Source organism: Physella acuta, unplaced genomic scaffold (assembly GCF_028476545.2).
Source record: "Physella acuta isolate Inbredline_101_S28 unplaced genomic scaffold, ASM2847654v3 ptg001798l, whole genome shotgun sequence".
In the NCBI taxonomy this organism is placed as follows: Eukaryota; Metazoa; Mollusca; class Gastropoda; family Physidae; genus Physella; species Physella acuta.
Genome location: NW_026733308.1, coordinates 61,313 through 79,190, shown reverse-complemented (window position 1 = coordinate 79,190; position 17,878 = coordinate 61,313). Strand labels below are relative to the sequence as shown.

At 42.8% G+C, this 17,878-nt stretch overlaps 1 protein-coding gene across 2 annotated transcripts in view; it reads left to right on the top strand.

The window, feature by feature from the left end:
• The window catches only part of LOC131930541 (aminopeptidase O), a 44,298-nt gene that overhangs the window by 19,741 nt on the left and 6,679 nt on the right, over positions 1-17,878 (top strand). For both annotated transcript variants that reach the window (XM_059287077.1, XM_059287076.1), the window contains exon 12: positions 8,250-8,348. In XM_059287077.1, coding sequence (XP_059143060.1) covers positions 8,250-8,348 — 99 coding nt within the window. The remainder of the gene's footprint in view (positions 1-8,249; positions 8,349-17,878) is intronic.

The following is a 17,878-nucleotide window of genomic DNA, read 5'->3' as shown; positions in this document are numbered from 1 at the left end:
CGGAAGTAGTACTTTACGCTATTTCCGATTCATCAAAAAAATCATAAATTGTTTTTTTGTTGTTGTTGCGGTTTTCACTATTCTAAAACCTTTAGAATATGACAATTTTATATCATATTCTCAAAAACCATATTCTCAAAAAAAAGTTTTGTCCCAACCATAAACATCTTTTAATGTTGTTTTCATTTTTTTTAGTCACAAGTTCGTTTCTCTAGTACGTTGAAAAGATTCCCAAGCGTGGTTTGGTCCCAAGAAAAATTGTCCTTAACTGTGGTTTTGTCCTTAGGAGAAAAAGGTCCTCTATTTGTTTGTTTTAGGGACAAGTTTTAGACCCGAGTTAGCTGGAGTAAACACGACGATTTGCCCGTAGCAGATTCCAGAAACGGTCATGTCAGACGTCTGCCAGAGTGCCAGCAGTGTTGTGACCTTTGTCTGCCGTCGTTGTGGGCGACCCAGTCATGGCCTGGAGTTGAACCGTCAACCTTTGTTCTACGTCAGGTCCGGGGGTCGACCGTTGTAAACACTCGGGCTCATTACAATAATGAGCCCAGGTCGGGCCGAGGGTGAAAGGCCGGACTGGTTTTGAATCTGGACAACGAGCAGACGACGAACAGACTCCCAGTTTCCCACGCGTTCAGCAGACGTGTGTCAGGCCACTGATTGGCATGCGTCTGGTATTACATGTCTGAGTTTAAGTCGTAAGCCTAGATTTTTTTAAAAGCTATATTTGATGAGTCCACATGAGCGAAGATCGCATTCCGCAATGTCATCTGTGATAATACGACACTTGTTGGAAGGACAAAATACACCCCCCCCCCTAGTTATCTACTGTATTGTGCAATGTTCAAGAGATGGGTTTCATGTTCAACATTTGACTAGAGAGCACTGGGCGCATTGTGGGTGTATGAAAGGTTCACGGACAGATACTTTGTTTATACGGTGTTGCCCCTGACAACCCTACTTACGTGGCTTGTATTTGTTTCTTTTGTTTAGTTTTTATTTCACACTATGAGAGTCTAATGTGTGAGATTTTGTATTTGTAATAGGAATTTTTATCTGTGTATATAACATGATGTTTGTGTGCGTATGGAACTTTGTCTATTTATAGAACAGTGGTTCTTAACCTTTTTGGAGGTATCAAACCCCACCAATGTCAAATGCACATTCACCGAACCCTCCTTAATAGTTCTATCGTCCGTACCGAAAGTTCGACGGGTGTGTGTCTTGACCTTCACCGAACCCCTGGGGCTCGATCGAACCCTGGTTAAGAACCACTGGTATAGAAGTCTATGTATTAAAGGACGTATCTCTATGTATGTCTTTGTATAAAAAGATGTTTATCTATGTATAAAAAGATGTTTATCTATGTATAAAAAGATATTTATCTATGTATAAAAAGATGTTTATCTATGTATAAAAAGATGTTTATCTATGTATAAAAATATGTTTATCTATGTATAAAAAGATGTTTATCTATGTATAAAATATGTTTATCTATGTATAAAAAGATGTTTATCTATGTATAAAAAAGACGTTTGCGTCAAACATAATTGGACCTGTGTGAATGCGAGTAAAGTCGCATACTCACAAAAAAAAAGATTGGTGACTGTAAACATGTATTTAAGAGGGACACTGTAAGGCTTGGGACTGCGCTAACTGACCACTTCACTGATGCCACATGTATACAACGCACACACATCGTTGGTGTGATGTTGATTTGGCCAAGCACGTAAAGTTAATGTCATCCATCTCTAAACAGCGTTCATCATCAAGTTTAGTATTCCCTTGTGTGAGCTCTCCTTGCGACCGAATGCTCTAGTTTATAGATATACAGGCCGACTCTACTTCACCCCACACGCGGTGTCTCATGTTACGCCCCCTGCCGAGGTCTGACTCGCGGAACATGATTTGCTGTCATTAGACAGTCAACCCATCGGCGACCCCCCACAAAACGACCGGCGGAGCGACAATTACACTGTCAATAATGTATGAGTGGAATTAAGATCCCTGGACAGCGACTAGTGTTAAATAGCCATGCTCACATAAACACCCGCACGATACAGCACAATAAACTACCCTCAAACACGAACATCAAAGAAAATAGCAGCGATACCATCAATAAAACACTTTCAAACGCCCGCGACATTTAGTTTTGCAATAAACGTCCATTGTTGAGCAGCTGTACCTTGTAAATGAACTCGTCCATTCCCAAGGCGAGTTTATTCAAAGGTGTAAGCCTATGACGAAATGCGGAGCTGTAAAACAATAAACACTCCGCTATCGGTGGTTCTCAATCTTTTGTTTTTATCATACCTAACCCCTGATACCCCCCCACATTTTTAATGCGTATCCTGTTACATAGACCCCACATCCATTCACTCACCACCGCTTCACTCACAACCTTTTCAAACTGCTAGTTAACAGTTCTCTCACTTAAGCGAGCGAATAAATGTAACGACTGAACGAATATTATAGCTTTCGGAGAATTTTATTGTTTGAATACACGCATTTCATATCACAATATCTTCTTTAGAAGCCATAAAAATAAACACATTTAACATTTAATTAAGATAAAAATTTGAAACGATGTGTGTAATTAAAAAAAAGGTACTTAATTTCATTATGGTTTCAGAGCCAGTTTTGCTGATACTTTATTTACCCTGTTAAAATAAAGACAAATGCAACGTTACATTACGGGCTGTGTCCAGTATATTGCCGTATTTCTAATGGATTAGACTGTATAAAGGACAAGACATAATTTGTTGATTTATATGAACTGTAGGCAAGCTATTTATACATTGACATACATATATCGCATCTATCATCTTCCATATCGCTTCCAATATCTTTCACATTGTGCGAGAAGACATTAGCCGGCATATGTCTTTCACATCACATGAATCTTCATCTAAATCACAACATACAGTGAGTTGTCCGTCGTGATCTATGTTGGCTTTGTACACCTTCATCTTTGTTCAGTCATTTGAGAACCGCTGCCTTCTTGTCCCCTGCACATGGAATGGCTCGCTGGCGAGTTCAGTCAAATGTAGGTTATTTTGACGTGTAAAGTACATAGCCAGTAAGTTATCTAACCTCTAGATAGTTGCGTGAGAGCAAGTTCAGAGCGGGTCTGATACTATCAATGTTAAACCACATGCAAATCAGTACCGTCATCGTCTAGTTTAGTAGGACATACAAAGCCTAAATGCCCTGGTCTAGTAGGACATACAAAACCTTAATGCCCTGGTGTAGAAGGACATACAAAGCCTTAATGCCCTGGTCAAGTAGGACATACAAAGCCTTAATGCCCTGGTCTAGTAGGACATACAAAGCCTTAATGCCCTCGACTAGTAGGACATACAAAGCCTTAATGCCCTCGTCTAGTAGGACATACAAAGCCTTAATTCCCTCATCTAGTAGGACATACAAAGCCTTAATGCCCTGGTCTAGTAGGACATACAAAGCCTTAATGCCCTGGTCTAGTAGGACATACAAAGCCTTAATGCCCTGGTCTAGTAGGACATACAAAGCCTTAATGCCCTCGTCTAGTAGGACATACAAAGCCTTAATTCCCTCATCTAGTAGGACATACAAAGCCTTAATGCCCTCGTCTAGTAGGACAAACAAAGCCTTAATTCCCTCGTCTAGTAGGACATACAAAGCCTTAATGCCCACGTCTAGTAGGACATACAAAGCCTTAATGCCCTGGTCTAGTAGGACATACAAAGCCTTAATGCCCTCGTATTGAACAACAAGCAATGGCCTATTGCCATCAACCTGTCTTAAAGTTCACGATCGCAAAATAAACTGTTCACATTTCAAAAGTTCACAACCGAAGACCAGACTGTTCACATTTCAGAGGATTGGCGACAGTAATCGCGTTTGTATTAGGATCATTGTGATAGCGAGGGGGTTAGATCGTACTGCGGGGGGTGGGGGAGTTAGGGAGATCAAATAAATTAATTAAATACCTAAGCTCAGTGATCAGGAAAGAACATTTTGACCACACAAATTGTTAGATTAAAACACGCCAACGATTCAACTGATTTTATCAAATTTAGGGATCATTCTGTTTTTTTCTCTGACTTAGCTGAATAATTATTGACGAATTAAAAACACAACAGAAATATTAAACCAGTAATAAAGAGATATATGATAAAAATGCGAATGATACGAAAAGAAATTCTTAATTAAATTTTCGACTGTTTCCAGTTAACTGAAGTTTTTTTTTCGAAACGTTGATATGGAGGATTATAAAGTGATCATTTTTATGATATATAGGCGTAGCGATTTAAAATGTTTCTTTTTTTTCTGTTTCAAACAAAAAATCAGCATTTAGCTCAAGTCATTGTTATTGGGTTTAAAATTATGGCTTATTTCCCTTGAATTGATGAGCCAAGCGTTGAGGATTCCACCACAGCCTCCATGCCTTACTTCATAACACACCTATCAACATGGCATTTTTCATAAAAGCTTAAGCTTGTTCTCATCTCATCAGCGTTTATTTTTCAATATTACACCTTTCTTTATTTATTATTGAATACAATATTGTTCGTCTTTATTGTTGCCTACAATATTGTTAGTTCCGCAGCTGATGTATTGCATTAATACTCCCTCGTCCATGTCCACACCCCCCCCCCCCCCCCCCGGACTAGCTAGAAGCTGTGAATTAAACCAGCACCACTTTATCCTCATCAGAGCCGCACGTTTTGTTTACCATTGATCTACAGTGTCAGCCGGCGTCAGGCAGTAATTAACTTGTCAGTCGCCCCTCAAAGCGCCGGCTGTTTGTCTTTAATATGGCTAGTAATCGCGGGCTGGCGTCGTTGTTTCTGTATGAAATTGGCATGTCAGTCAGACGACAGAAGACGTATGCGAGACGTAGGGTGTGCTTTGTGTTTGGTTGCTGGGTCAAGTGTAGACGTTTGTATACCCAAGTCGCACTCGACAAAAGCTCATGAGCACCCTCGTCATATCGCTTCTGTGGAAGACTTCCTCAATAAAGTACATACAAATGGACCCCCAAAGTACATCCATACACACGGACCCCCAAAGTACATCCATACAAATGGATTACACCCCCAAGTACATCCATATAAATGGACCCCCACCCCCAAAGTACATCCATACAAATGGACCCCCCCAAAGTACATCCATACAAATGGACCCCACCCAAAGTACATCCATACAAATGGACCCCACCCAAAGTACATCCATACAAACGGACCCCCACACTAAAGTACATCCATACAAACGGACCCCCACACTAAAGTACATCCATACAAACGGACCCCCACACTAAAGTACATCCATACAAACGGACCCCCACACTAAAGTACACCCATACAAACGGACCCCCACACTAAAGTACATCCATTCAAACGGACCCCCACACTAAAGTACATCCATTCAAACGGACCCCCACACTAAAGTACATCCATACAAACGGACCCCCACACTAAAGTACATCCATACAAACGGACCCCCACACTAAAGTACATCCATACAAACGGACCCCCACACTAAAGTACACCCATACAAACGGACCCCCACACTAAAGTACATCCATTCAAACGGACCCCCACACTAAAGTACATCCATTCAAACGGACCCCCACACTAAAGTACATCCATACAAACGGACCCCCACACTAAAGTACATCCATACAAACGGACCCCCACACTAAAGTACATCCATACAAACGGACCCCACACTAAAGTACATCCATACAAACGGACCCCCACACTAAAGTACATCCATACAAACGGACCCCCACACTAAAGTACATCCATACAAACGGACCCCCACACTAAAGTACATCCATACAAACGGACCCCTACACTAAAGTACATCCATACAAACGGACCCCCACACTAAAGTACATCCATACAAACGGACCCCCACACTAAAGTACATCCATACAAACGGACCCCCACACTAAAGTACATCCATACAAACGGACCCCTACACTAAAGTACATCCATACAAACGGACCCCCACACTAAAGTACACCCATACAAACGGACCCCCACACTAAAGTACATCCATTCAAACGGACCCCCACACTAAAGTACATCCATTCAAACGGACCCCCACACTAAAGTACATCCATTCAAACGGACCCCCACACTAAAGTACATCCATACAAACGGACCCCCACACTAAAGTACATCCATACAAACGGACCCCCACACTAAAGTACATCCATACAAACGGACCCCCAAAGTACAGCAATACAAACGGACCCCCACAAATATACAACTACCAGCCACACAAAATTGTCAGGTTTAAGACGTTACGACAGAGAATGGCCCAGGGCTAAAACTGACCCAGGCTCTTTGTGTTTTTTAAAAATGTATTCAAAGAGCTTAGGGGGCCCTTGGCTGCTGCCGGGTCACCCCCCCCCCCCCACCACCACTCAACGTCTATGTGTATCTACTATCTTGTATGACGGAGCGTTACATTTGTTTTTTCAATTTCTCCCAACTCCCAATCGCACTTAGTTACTAATGGTAACTTGACTGCCATATAGCAATGGATGATTAAAAAAACCTCTTTTCAAATATCATCTTTAATTAAATATTTTACTTCAAAACTTGGCGAAATCGGACATGGCTAAATTAGAACCCTCGTGTTTGTTTTACGTCAGTTCCAAAATCATCATCAGTCCGTTTAAAAAAAAAAATTAAATAAGCGAGTTGTACGGAAAGAAAATCCTACGGACTATCACGTTAGCCCAAGCTAACACGACGCCACACACTCACAAACACTTAACGACTCGCTTTCCCTGGGCGATTTGCCAATCGTCGCTCTACCGTTTCTATTAAAATTACCTCCCCTCGGGGGAATTAATAAACAGAGTAACCGGCCTTAAAGTGGAGACAATCGGTTTGAGATTGTCGTAGGTCAGGTGCGTGTTCCTTCATCTGCTCCGTACAAGGCTCGGACATCAAACAGTTTGCCCATGTTGGATACAACTGTTTGGTTTTGTCAGACGATAGTCGTGTGGGATGGACGTCAGGCAAACAATTGGTGTCAAATGGAGTTGGATTGTTGGGTTAATGGCAACATGCAGGATCGAAACCCGCCGCTGTCTCGTTAAGTGGAAAATTGAAAAAAGAAAATAGTTTTGGAAAAAAAATTACGGTTTTTAGTCTTGATTGTGAGTTTGATAGGTGAAGTAGATCACAGCAAATGTGGCCATACTATAAATTGACCGAGGTAATCACCCCAGAGGCGTAGCGACGCGACCGGGGGTGGGGTGCATGTCCCCGGGCGCCGACCGTAGTGGCGCCAAAATAATTTTGAAAAAAAAATTAAAAGCTCATTTTAGCTGCAGTTTTGAATTATAAATATAAAAAAAATATAAGGGGGGGGGCGCCCAATTGAAAGTTTGTCCCCGGGCGCCGGGAGGGGTCGCTACGCCTCTGAATCACCCAACTGTTCATTTAATAGCCATTTTTTTCTCTATTAAAATTCTGGTCCTTTGTTTTACTTCTCTCTCTCTGTCTCTCTCTCTCTCTCTGTCTCTCTGTCTCTCTCTCTCTGTCTCTCTCTCTCTCTTTATCCGTTTGTGTGATATCCGCTCTGTCCAACCATTCATGTACTCGTCACACACGTTAAACTATGATAAGTTTCTGTATTGTCAATGTGTTTATCTGGTGCTCTTGCTAGCTTCGGGTGTTTCTAACTCACTCACAAATACGTCATCAAAACGTGCGTACACCTGACAGTTGTATCAGAACGTGCGTACACTTGACATATGTATCAGAACATACGTACACTTGACAGTTGTATCAGAACGTGCGTACACTTGACATATGTATCAGAACATACGTACACTTGACAGTTGTATCAGAACGTGCGTACACTTGACATATGTATCAGAACATACGTACACTTGACAGTTGTATCAGAACGTGCGTACACTTGACATATGTATCAGAACATACGTACACTTGACAGTTGTATCAGAACGTGCGTACACTTGACATATGTATCAGAACATACGTACACTTGACAGTTGTATCAGAACGTGCGTACACTTGACATATGTATCAGAACATACGTACACTTGACTGTTGTATCAGAACGTGCGTACACTTGACATATGTATCAGAACATACGTACACTTGACAGTTGTATCAGAACGTGCGTACACTTGACATATGTATCAGAACATACGTACACTTGACAGTTGTATCAGAACGTGCGTACACTTGACATCTATACCATTTATCCCCATACAGGTTTCACAGCTAAGAGCCAGAGCATCCCATAAACGCACGCGAAAGCAAAGGTCAAGTTCACTGAAACCGACTGGAGCATTGATTGAAATACAGCGTGAGGTGGGTCCAACGTTTTGATTGTAATATCACGCCTGTGTTTGATTGATGTACCTCGCCTGTGTCCAGTGGCGTAAGCAGGGGGGAGGGGTTAGGAGGGTCATAACCCCCATAGACCCCTCGGTATATATATAAAGTATGAGGGCGAGGGGTGCAAATCGAAAGCTTGAGGGCGGGGTGCAAATCGAAAGTTTGAGGGGGGGGGCAAATCAAAAGTCTGAGAGGGGGGGTGGGGGGTGCAAATCAAAAGTCTGATGGGGGGGGGGAGGAGGGTGCAAATCGAAAGTTTGTCCCCGGGTAAAAATTGGAACCCCTCCCTTGAGACAATCCTGGCTACGCCACTGCCTGTGTCTGACTGTTTGATTGAAGTATCAAATGACGTTTACCTAACAGTTTGACTGAGATCATTGTCCTACGTACTACCCACTTGAGTTCACGAAACGAAGTTTGAGGCACCGGACCAAAACCGAAACAAATATATCACCGAATAAATTCTTGTACACTTAACGAAAACAGCGGATACACTCCCTTAGATCGTGGAACAACCATTGGCACCGAAATGTTCTGGTACGTCGCTGATTTCAGTAATGGCATCATGGCACCAAAGTTTTGTCATCAAACAATCGCCTCGGCTTAGTGTAACATTAACTTAACTCTCCCAAGACACGTTTAACTGAAACCAGAAGGTTTGGATGTCAAGTCAAACGGAATTTCTGTCCCGGGCTAGGGCAAGCAGCCTGGCCCGACGGTTCATTTTAGCTGCTTGTCTTGCAACTTTTGTACAGAACTCCGTGTGATGTTGGAGAACTTGTTTGCACCGGGACGCACGACGTGATGCAACTTTTGTACAGAACTCCGTGTGATGTTGGAGAACTTGTTTGCACCGAGACGCACCACGTGATGCAACTTTTGTACAGAACTCCGTGTGATGTTGGAGAACTTGTTTGCACCGGGACGCACGACGTGATGCAACTTTTGTACAGAACTCCGTGTGATGTTGGAGAACTTGTTTGCACCGGGACGCACCACGTGATGCAACTTTTGTACAGAACTCCTTGTGATGTTGGAGAACTAGTTTGCACCGGGACGCACCACGTGATGCAACTTTTGTACAGAACTCCGTGTGATGTTGGAGAACTTGTTTGCACCGGGACGCACCACGTGATGCAACTTTTGTACAGAACTCCGTGTGATGTTGGAGAACTTGTTTGCACCTGGACGCACCACGTGATGCAACTTTTGTACAGAACTCCGTGTGATGTTGGAGAACTTGTTTGCACCGGGACGCACCACGTGATGCAACTTTTGTACAGAACTCCGTGTGATGTTGGAGAACTTGTTTGCACCGAGACGCACCACGTGATGCAACTTTTGTACAGAACTCCGTGTGATGTTGGAGAACTTGTTTGCACCGAGACGCACCACGTGATGCAACTTTTGTACAGAACTCCGTGTGATGTTGGAGAACTTGTTTGCACCGAGACGCACCACGCTATGCTGGGGTTCGTGGCTGGTGAACCGACGGATGGGATAAATAATTCAGCGTTTTGTCGTCACTCGGTGTGGGGGGGGGGGGGGGCGTTGTCTTGATGTGGTGGAAGTGAGGAATAAAAGAGGGGTTACATTGTGGGTCACTGAGGGGCTGTAAAACGTTAGGGACATTAGTTAGTCACTCACATAATGTTATTGTTGATGGGTGGGTGGGGGGGGGGCGTAAAACGTTAGGGACATTAGTTAGTCACTCACATAATGTTATTGTTGATGGGTGGGTGGGGGGGGGGCGTAAAACGTTAGGGACATTAGTTAGTCACTCACATAATGTTATTGTTGGTGGGTGGGTGGGGGGGGGGGGGGCGTAAAACGTTAGGGACATTAGTTAGTCACTCACATAATGTTATTGTTGATGGGTGGGTGGGGGGGGGGGGGGCGTAAAACGTTAGGGACATTAGTTAGTCACTCACATAATGTTATTGTTGATGGGTGGGTGGGGGGGGGGGGCGTAAAACGTTAGGGACATTAGTTAGTCACTCACATAATGTTATTGTTGATGGGTGGGTGGGGGGGGGGGGGGCGTAAAACGTTAGGGACATTAGTTAGTCACTCACATAATGTTATTGTTGGTGGGTGGGTGGGGGGGGGGCGTAAAACGTTAGGGATATTAGTTAGATACAAGAAATTAGTGTTGGGGGGGGGCGTAAAAAGTTGGGTACATTAATCAGATACAAGAACTTAGTGTTGGAGAGGGGGGGGGGGCGCGTAAAAAGTTGAGGACATTAATCAGTTAAAGAACATAGTGTTGGGGAGGGGGGGGGGGGCGTAAAAAGTTGAGGACTTCTGTCAGACACACTTGAGCTAAGTAATGGTGTAAATTAACTTTTTTTTGTGAAGCGCCCCAACGTTCATGTTTTGTATCTGTGGACTAGAGGGACCTTGCCACTTATGTCGTTTAACTACGGTACTCGTTACTAGAAGTCACGTGATCGTTTATTTCTTCATCTTAGCTCATTATTAATTATGTTTCTCGCGTTCACTTACCACCCACTCAACACACGCATCATTGTCTTAATTGTATTCCCAATTTACGGCTCGTTAATTAATCCATCTCTAGAACCCCTGACAGTGCGAGCCGTTTTACACTGTCGCCTAGTGCAGTAGTAGCCAAGCTCACACTGGGGTGAGTACACACACTCCCAGCGTAGTGCGGTGACCGTGAGAGCGAGAAAAACACGAGCCGACAAACAAACAGCAACCTACACAAGTGTCAGACTCTGGTCCTCTGTCTTCATTAGCGCGGTCAAGTTCAGCCGCCCATTGCGAGAGTCAGATGTCGTAGTACATCCCATTGATGAGATACCATCATACCAGCCGCCCATTCCGACACCAATCGTCAGCTGTCGTAGTACATCCCATCAGTCGTCAGCTGTCGTAGTACATCCCATCAGTCGTCAGCTGTCGTAGTACATGCCATTGAGAGTCAGCTGTCGTAGTACATCCCATTGAGAGTCAGCTGTCGTAGTACATCCCATTGAGAGTCAGCTGTCGTAGTACATGCCATTGAGAGTCAGCTGTCGTAGTACATGCCATTGAGAGTCAGCTGTCGTAGTACATGCCATTGAGAGTCAGCTGTCGTAGTACATGCCATTGAGAGTCAGCTGTCGTAGTACATGCCATTGATGAGATACCAGTAGCCCACACACTTAGCTATTGCTGGAAAGAGAGAGGAGGGGGAGGGGTGATAGTTAGAAGGATAGATATAGTGTCGGGGGGGGGGAGGGTGACCTATAGGGGATAATCAACCTGGATTTAATATTCAAGACTGCTATTACAACAGTTTTTAAACATAATTCTGTACATATAAACAGGCGCTATCTGGAAATAAACTCTGCCAACCTAATTACAATCTCTCCGTTAAATCGCAATTATTCAATTATTCAAGTCTATCCAACCGCCCAGACAGCCGCTGAAGAAAAATAAACTGAGCGAGATACAGAAGATGTATTTCATACATCGTTAGCATTGTCATTTATCAATCTTGCAATATTTGCTAGAATTACCATCACGTCTGTGATCAGATAAGAATCATGTTTTACACTCAGCTTTCTCTGGAAATATGAAAAGTATCATCGTGCTGCCTCTGATTAATGTCGTACGTCGGAGTTGTGGGCGTATACAGGGGGTGTGGGGGTGGGGAGAGGTATGTTAATGAAGAAATACGAGTCTATATGTCATGCTGTTATGATGAAACTACGGTCTTGATAAAAAAAAATGTTTTGGATTGTTTTTGTTTTGTTTTTTGGAACAAATATTAAAGTTGATATATTTTGAAATAACAGGAAAAGACATTAAAAATAAGAATTGGAAGGCGTTTATTTATATTTAGAAACATGAGAAAAGTCTGAGTTAAACACTGAGCAGTTTATGTGAGAGATTTAACTCCTCCTGATAAGGTTTTGATTTAATAATATGGGGGTGGGGTTTGTAGATGTGACCCCTGGGGAGCCAGGGTCTGCATTCACACATTTGCACTGGACCTGGTTTTGGACAGTTATCCTTACCTTCGCCCACGTGAGCCCCGCGGTCTTTGTCTCCTCTAAGGAAGGCCGACATTCCTTCTTCCCTGGGGATTCCAGTCCGAGGTAGATGTACTTATCCGGAAATACAGCATCGGACTCCGTATAACGTTGTTTTTGTCTCTGTTAGTGTTAGGTCTAGAAACATAATTGCGTTAAGGTTACGGCTATGACAGCCTGCAGTATTGTTTACACTGTGGCGCTGGACACTCTAGTGGTACGACCTAGTGCTTATCATAATGGACAGTGTGGCGTTGGTAGTATGACCTAGTGCTTATCATAGTGGTACGACCTAGTGCTTATCATAATGGACAGTGTGGCGTTGGTAGTATGACCTAGTGCTTATCATAATGGACAGTGTGGCGCTGGTGGTACGACCTAGTACTTATCATAATGGACAGTGTGGCGTTGGTAGTATGACCTAGTGCTTATCATAATGGACAGTGTGGCGTTGGTAGTATGACCTAGTGCTTATCATAATGGACAGTGTGGCGTTGGTAGTATGACCTAGTGCTTATCATAATGGACAGTGTGGCGCTGGACACTCTAGTGCAGGGGTCTCCAAACCACAGTTAAGGACAATTTTTCTTGGGACCAAACTACACTAGGGAATCTTTTCTACGCACTAGAAGTCTAGTGGTACGACCTAGTGCTTATCATAATGGACAGTGTAACACGTCAATGTAAAGTGTGAAATATTTGATCATGTTGTTACACGAGCTGTCCACTTTCTGATACCAAAACTAATTATCCTCGGGAACACAGGGGTGACCTCTCTTAATAAGAAATCCCAGGTTGAGGGGGGGGGGGGGGGTCAGCCACAAAGTCGGCTTCACTCAAGCGCACACGAAACGGGTCAAAGATACAATTTACGTGCTAGAAATGTCTATGTATTATTCAGATTAATTGACGCTATTTGAATGGATTTCGCAGACATTGAATACCATCAGAGAGACTCGTGTTATATTAGCACCTTCTGGTACCGGGGCCATAGGGCTGTAGGTTCATTGACCACCCAGACCCTGCCTCACCTCACCCGTGACCAACTGCACTAGCCCACCACGTTCTACTGCAATCGGTCACGTTTTTTCTTCTTCCGGTGTGTGTGTGGGGGGGGGGGGGACCAGTGTGTGTGTTTCATGCCAACCGTGCGTTGAGGTGCGGTCAACACGGTGTGGGGCGATTGTGTTTCAGCCATGATGGCGGAGGTAAGGGGGGGGGGGGACCAGGCTGAGATTGCATTTGGTGATAAGCCTGATATAAAATGTTATGCTCCTTTAGTGGCAAGGTATTTCAAACGGCAAGTCGGCTTTTTGAAACATATTTAAACAGTCTGATAAAAATTTTATGTGGAAGTACAGTACTAACCGAAGTTTTCATATGTGTTAGGGTTGATTTTTGGGACTGGTTTTTTTTGTTTACGTTGTTTACATGACAAGGAAAATATTTTTTTTTTTAAAAAGCATATTTTCTTGTACGCCAAAAGGGTGTTTTGCAAACAAGACCCCTTTGGTATTCGCGACTTCTTTTGAGAATTACTTAAGTAATTAAAAAAAAAATCACTTGATTAATTCTTCTAATATTTCATATCGTAACTAATTATAAAGCTGACTAAAAAAACATGATTGAATGTATAGTTCATTAATTCTTCTTTTGAGAATTACTTAAGTAATTTAAAAAAAAAATCACTTGATTAATTCTTCTAATATTTCATATCGTAACTAATTATAAAGCTGACTAAAAAAAACATGATTGAATGTCTAGTTCATTAATTCTTCTTTTGAGAATTACTTAAGTAATTAAAAAAAAAATCACTTGATTAATTCTTCTAATATTTCATATCGTAACTAATTATAAAGCTGACTAAAAAAAAAAACATGATCGACTGTCTAGTTCATTAATTGGAAATCTGGTGGCTGGTGTTTAAGTAACGTGACACCCCACTCCCTCTACCTATTACTTAATTACACTGGACACTGATGTTCATTAAGGTTACTTGTACTGGTCTCAGTGCTAAATACAGCTATTGTCTTTAACTACGTCCATTTCAGCCTAATCCAACTTAATGTTCGAAAAACAACTCTTAGTCTACATTTTTAAAATTAAAAAATTTCTAAAACTCGTTAACCGTCATTTAAAGCAATTAAAGATGGCCACGGACAACACTTGGAGATACTAAATATATTGAAGGACTAATTGAGAGAGTCACCTGAGACCAACAGACCGTCCAATCCATTCAAACCGTTAACGACTTCTATTTATAGTAACGCTATTAGTAAGTAACTCAACAGACTTGAGCGGTGCAAAAAACAGAGGTATGTTTTTTTTTTTACTTAAACTCGTTAAACAACAACAAAAACAACAGAGGTATGTTAATTTTTTTTTACTTAAACTCGTTAAACTACAACAACAAAAACAGAATGGTGTGTGGAGATGACTAGACTATGACCAATGAAATCTGACAACAATTTTCTGCCTCTTCGTGTCTTGGTATGTCAGGTGTTCAAAGAATGTCAGGTGTACAACTCATGTCCAGGTGTACAACTCATGTCCAGGTGTACAACTCATGTCCAGGTGTACAACATTTGCTAATGTGTACAACTCGTGTCCGGCTATTGTTTGCCATTCACTTGGTGCGCTATTCTTTTTTTTCTACGAGATTCTAGAGTTAGCCCATCCTACAGACTCACGCTAGAGTTAGCCCATCCTACAGACCTTACTGGCGCTATTGTTAGCCCATCCTACAGACTCACGCTAGAGTTAGCCCATCCTACAGACCCTAGTGGCGCTAGTGTTAGCCCATCCTACAGACTCACGCTAGTGTTAGCCCATCCTACAGACCCTACTGCCGCTAGAGTTAGCCCATCTTACTAGTCCCATTGCCCCCTGTTGGTAGCTCGCCTTTCTTCAGTCACAGTGTGAGAACAGTCCTAAAAGACAAGTGGTGTATGTGTGAGGGGTTGCGGGGGGGGGGGGGGGTTGACTCGTCACGTGGTCGAACGTCCGTCACTTGAAGCATTAATGGGACGGCGAGTAGACCCGAAATGGAATGACGTCGTCGGGTCGATCCTGCTATGTAATGGTGGCGGCGGTCGGGAAATGGGTTGAAAATTTATCGCCCGGAATATGATCCCTATTGAAAGGTTTGGAATGGATCAGATGCTGATGGGGCGTGGTTTTCTCCGTGTTTATGGTCACCATTTTTAGTAGGTGGGATAGTTCGTGTGTGGGAGGTGGGAAGTGAGACGTCGTGTGGTCACGGTGCTTGTTTATTGTCGTGTGGGGACTGTCAGAGGAAAAGTGGTTGTGGGGGGGGGTCGGAGTTTAGGGATTGTTTCTGTCCATGAGCTGGACTCAGTTATTAACGTCGGCCGGCCTACGCGGAGAGGGGTGTTGCGGTGTATAAATGTATAATTCATAGGGTGGGGTGGAGGGGTATTAGCAGTTGGTTAATTGTGGTTTGGGAAAGTTTTGACCGTCTGTCTGTGTTGATCGTGGGTCCTGGGGGGGGGGGGGGGGGTCATGTGTTGATAGGGCCATGTGTTGTTGGGAGAGGGGGGGGGGAGGCATGTGTTGATCGTGGGCCATGTGTAGACGAGGGCCATGTGTTTATAGAGGTCATGTGTTGATAGGGACCATGTGTTGATATGGGCCATGTGTTGATAGGGTCATGTGTTGATATGGGCCATGTGTTGATAGGGTAATGTGTTGATATGGGCCATGTGTTGATATGGGCCATGTGTTGATAGGGGCCATGTGTTGATAGGGGTCATGTGTTGATATGGGCCATGTGTTGATATGGGCCATGTGTTGATATGGGCCATGTGTTGATATGGGCCATGTGTTGATAGGGTAATGTGTTGATAGGCGCCATGTGTTGATAGGGGTCATGTGTTGATAGGGTCCGCCATGTGTTGATATGGGCCATGTGTTGATAGGGGTCATGTGTTGATAGGGACCATGTGTTGATAGGGGTCATGTGTTGTTAGTGGGTCAAGTGTTGTTAGTGGGTCATGTGTTGATAGGGGTCATGTGTTGTTATGGGCCATGTGTTGATATGGGACATGTGTTGTTAGTGGGTCATGTGTTGATAGGGGTCATGTGTTGATAGGGGTCATGTGTTGTTATGGGCCATGTGTTGATATGGGACATGTGTTGTTAGTGGGTCATGTGTTGATAGGGGTCATGTGTTGATATGGGTCATGTGTTGATAAGGGACATGTGTTGATAGGGACCATGTGTTGTTATGGGCCATGTGTAGATGGGGTCCATGTATAGACAGGGGTCATATGTTTATAGGGAGGGTAAAGCTATCTCTTGAAGTTTCATCGATGTTAGTATAGAATGCCTTACCTTACATGAGTCCTGTTTGGTTTTGACTGATGAATTAATATCCGTATTGTAAGCGCCGAATCACGATTAATTTCTACTGAATTATTGACGACCTCAATAAATGAAGTTCGTTAATCAATGGCCCCATCCAAATTTTAATCTAGATTCTACTCTCATTAGCAGTGACAAATATGTCTACTTTATTTTATGACAACCCATTAAGTAAAATGCGTCCATTCATAACATTTAGCTGTCGATTACATTTTTAGTCTAAATACAATATATTGCTAGTATAGAAGTATAATTACATGAAATACTTTATTGAGCTCAGATCGTCATTGTGTTCATGTCACGTGCCTTATAGACCATTGGACCTATAGAATATTAGCGTATTCCCAAACCTTTAATTCTACTTTAGGTTTGAACTCGTAACTCTTATGTAAGTCCCGAACGCTCTTGCTCCTGACCACCCAGAGAACCACAATAATGCAAGCACGGTATGCGGAATTTGTAACGGCTTTCTACATGGTTCAACAGGAATATAGATTGACTAGAAAATACTTTCAACGATAATCCCTTTAGAACACAGATATATATTCATAAAAATGTGTATGTCGGTAAGGGAAGATGTGGACGAGTGGTAGAGCGCTCGACTGCTAAACCCGAAAGTATCAAGTTCTGATCACGTTCTAGGAGTATGTAGAACGTTCCTGAGTCCACCCAGCTCTTGGTACTTGGATATATTGTTGATCACATTCCTTCATTTGCCGAGGTCTACTTCATAATTGGGGCTGAAATAGTAATTTTCCCTTACTTTAGATCACCAAGAAAAAAATATTTAGAACTGAAATAAAATGAACTGTAAGAATTTTTGAATTTTTAAAACCGTTAGCCACATATAATGTTAAAATTAGCATCTCTGTTTTTATTGATTGAATAAATTGATTAAGATTGTACCAATAACCTAATGGTAGCGCCGTGCCAGTGTTTATTTATGAGCTGGGTATTGTGTGGGGAAACTCTCTGTCCCTGGGCGGGCGGACCTAGAATAGATAGGATGGGATAGATGATCCTAGAACAGATAAACTGCGATTGATGATCCTAGAATAGATAAACTGGGATTGATGATCC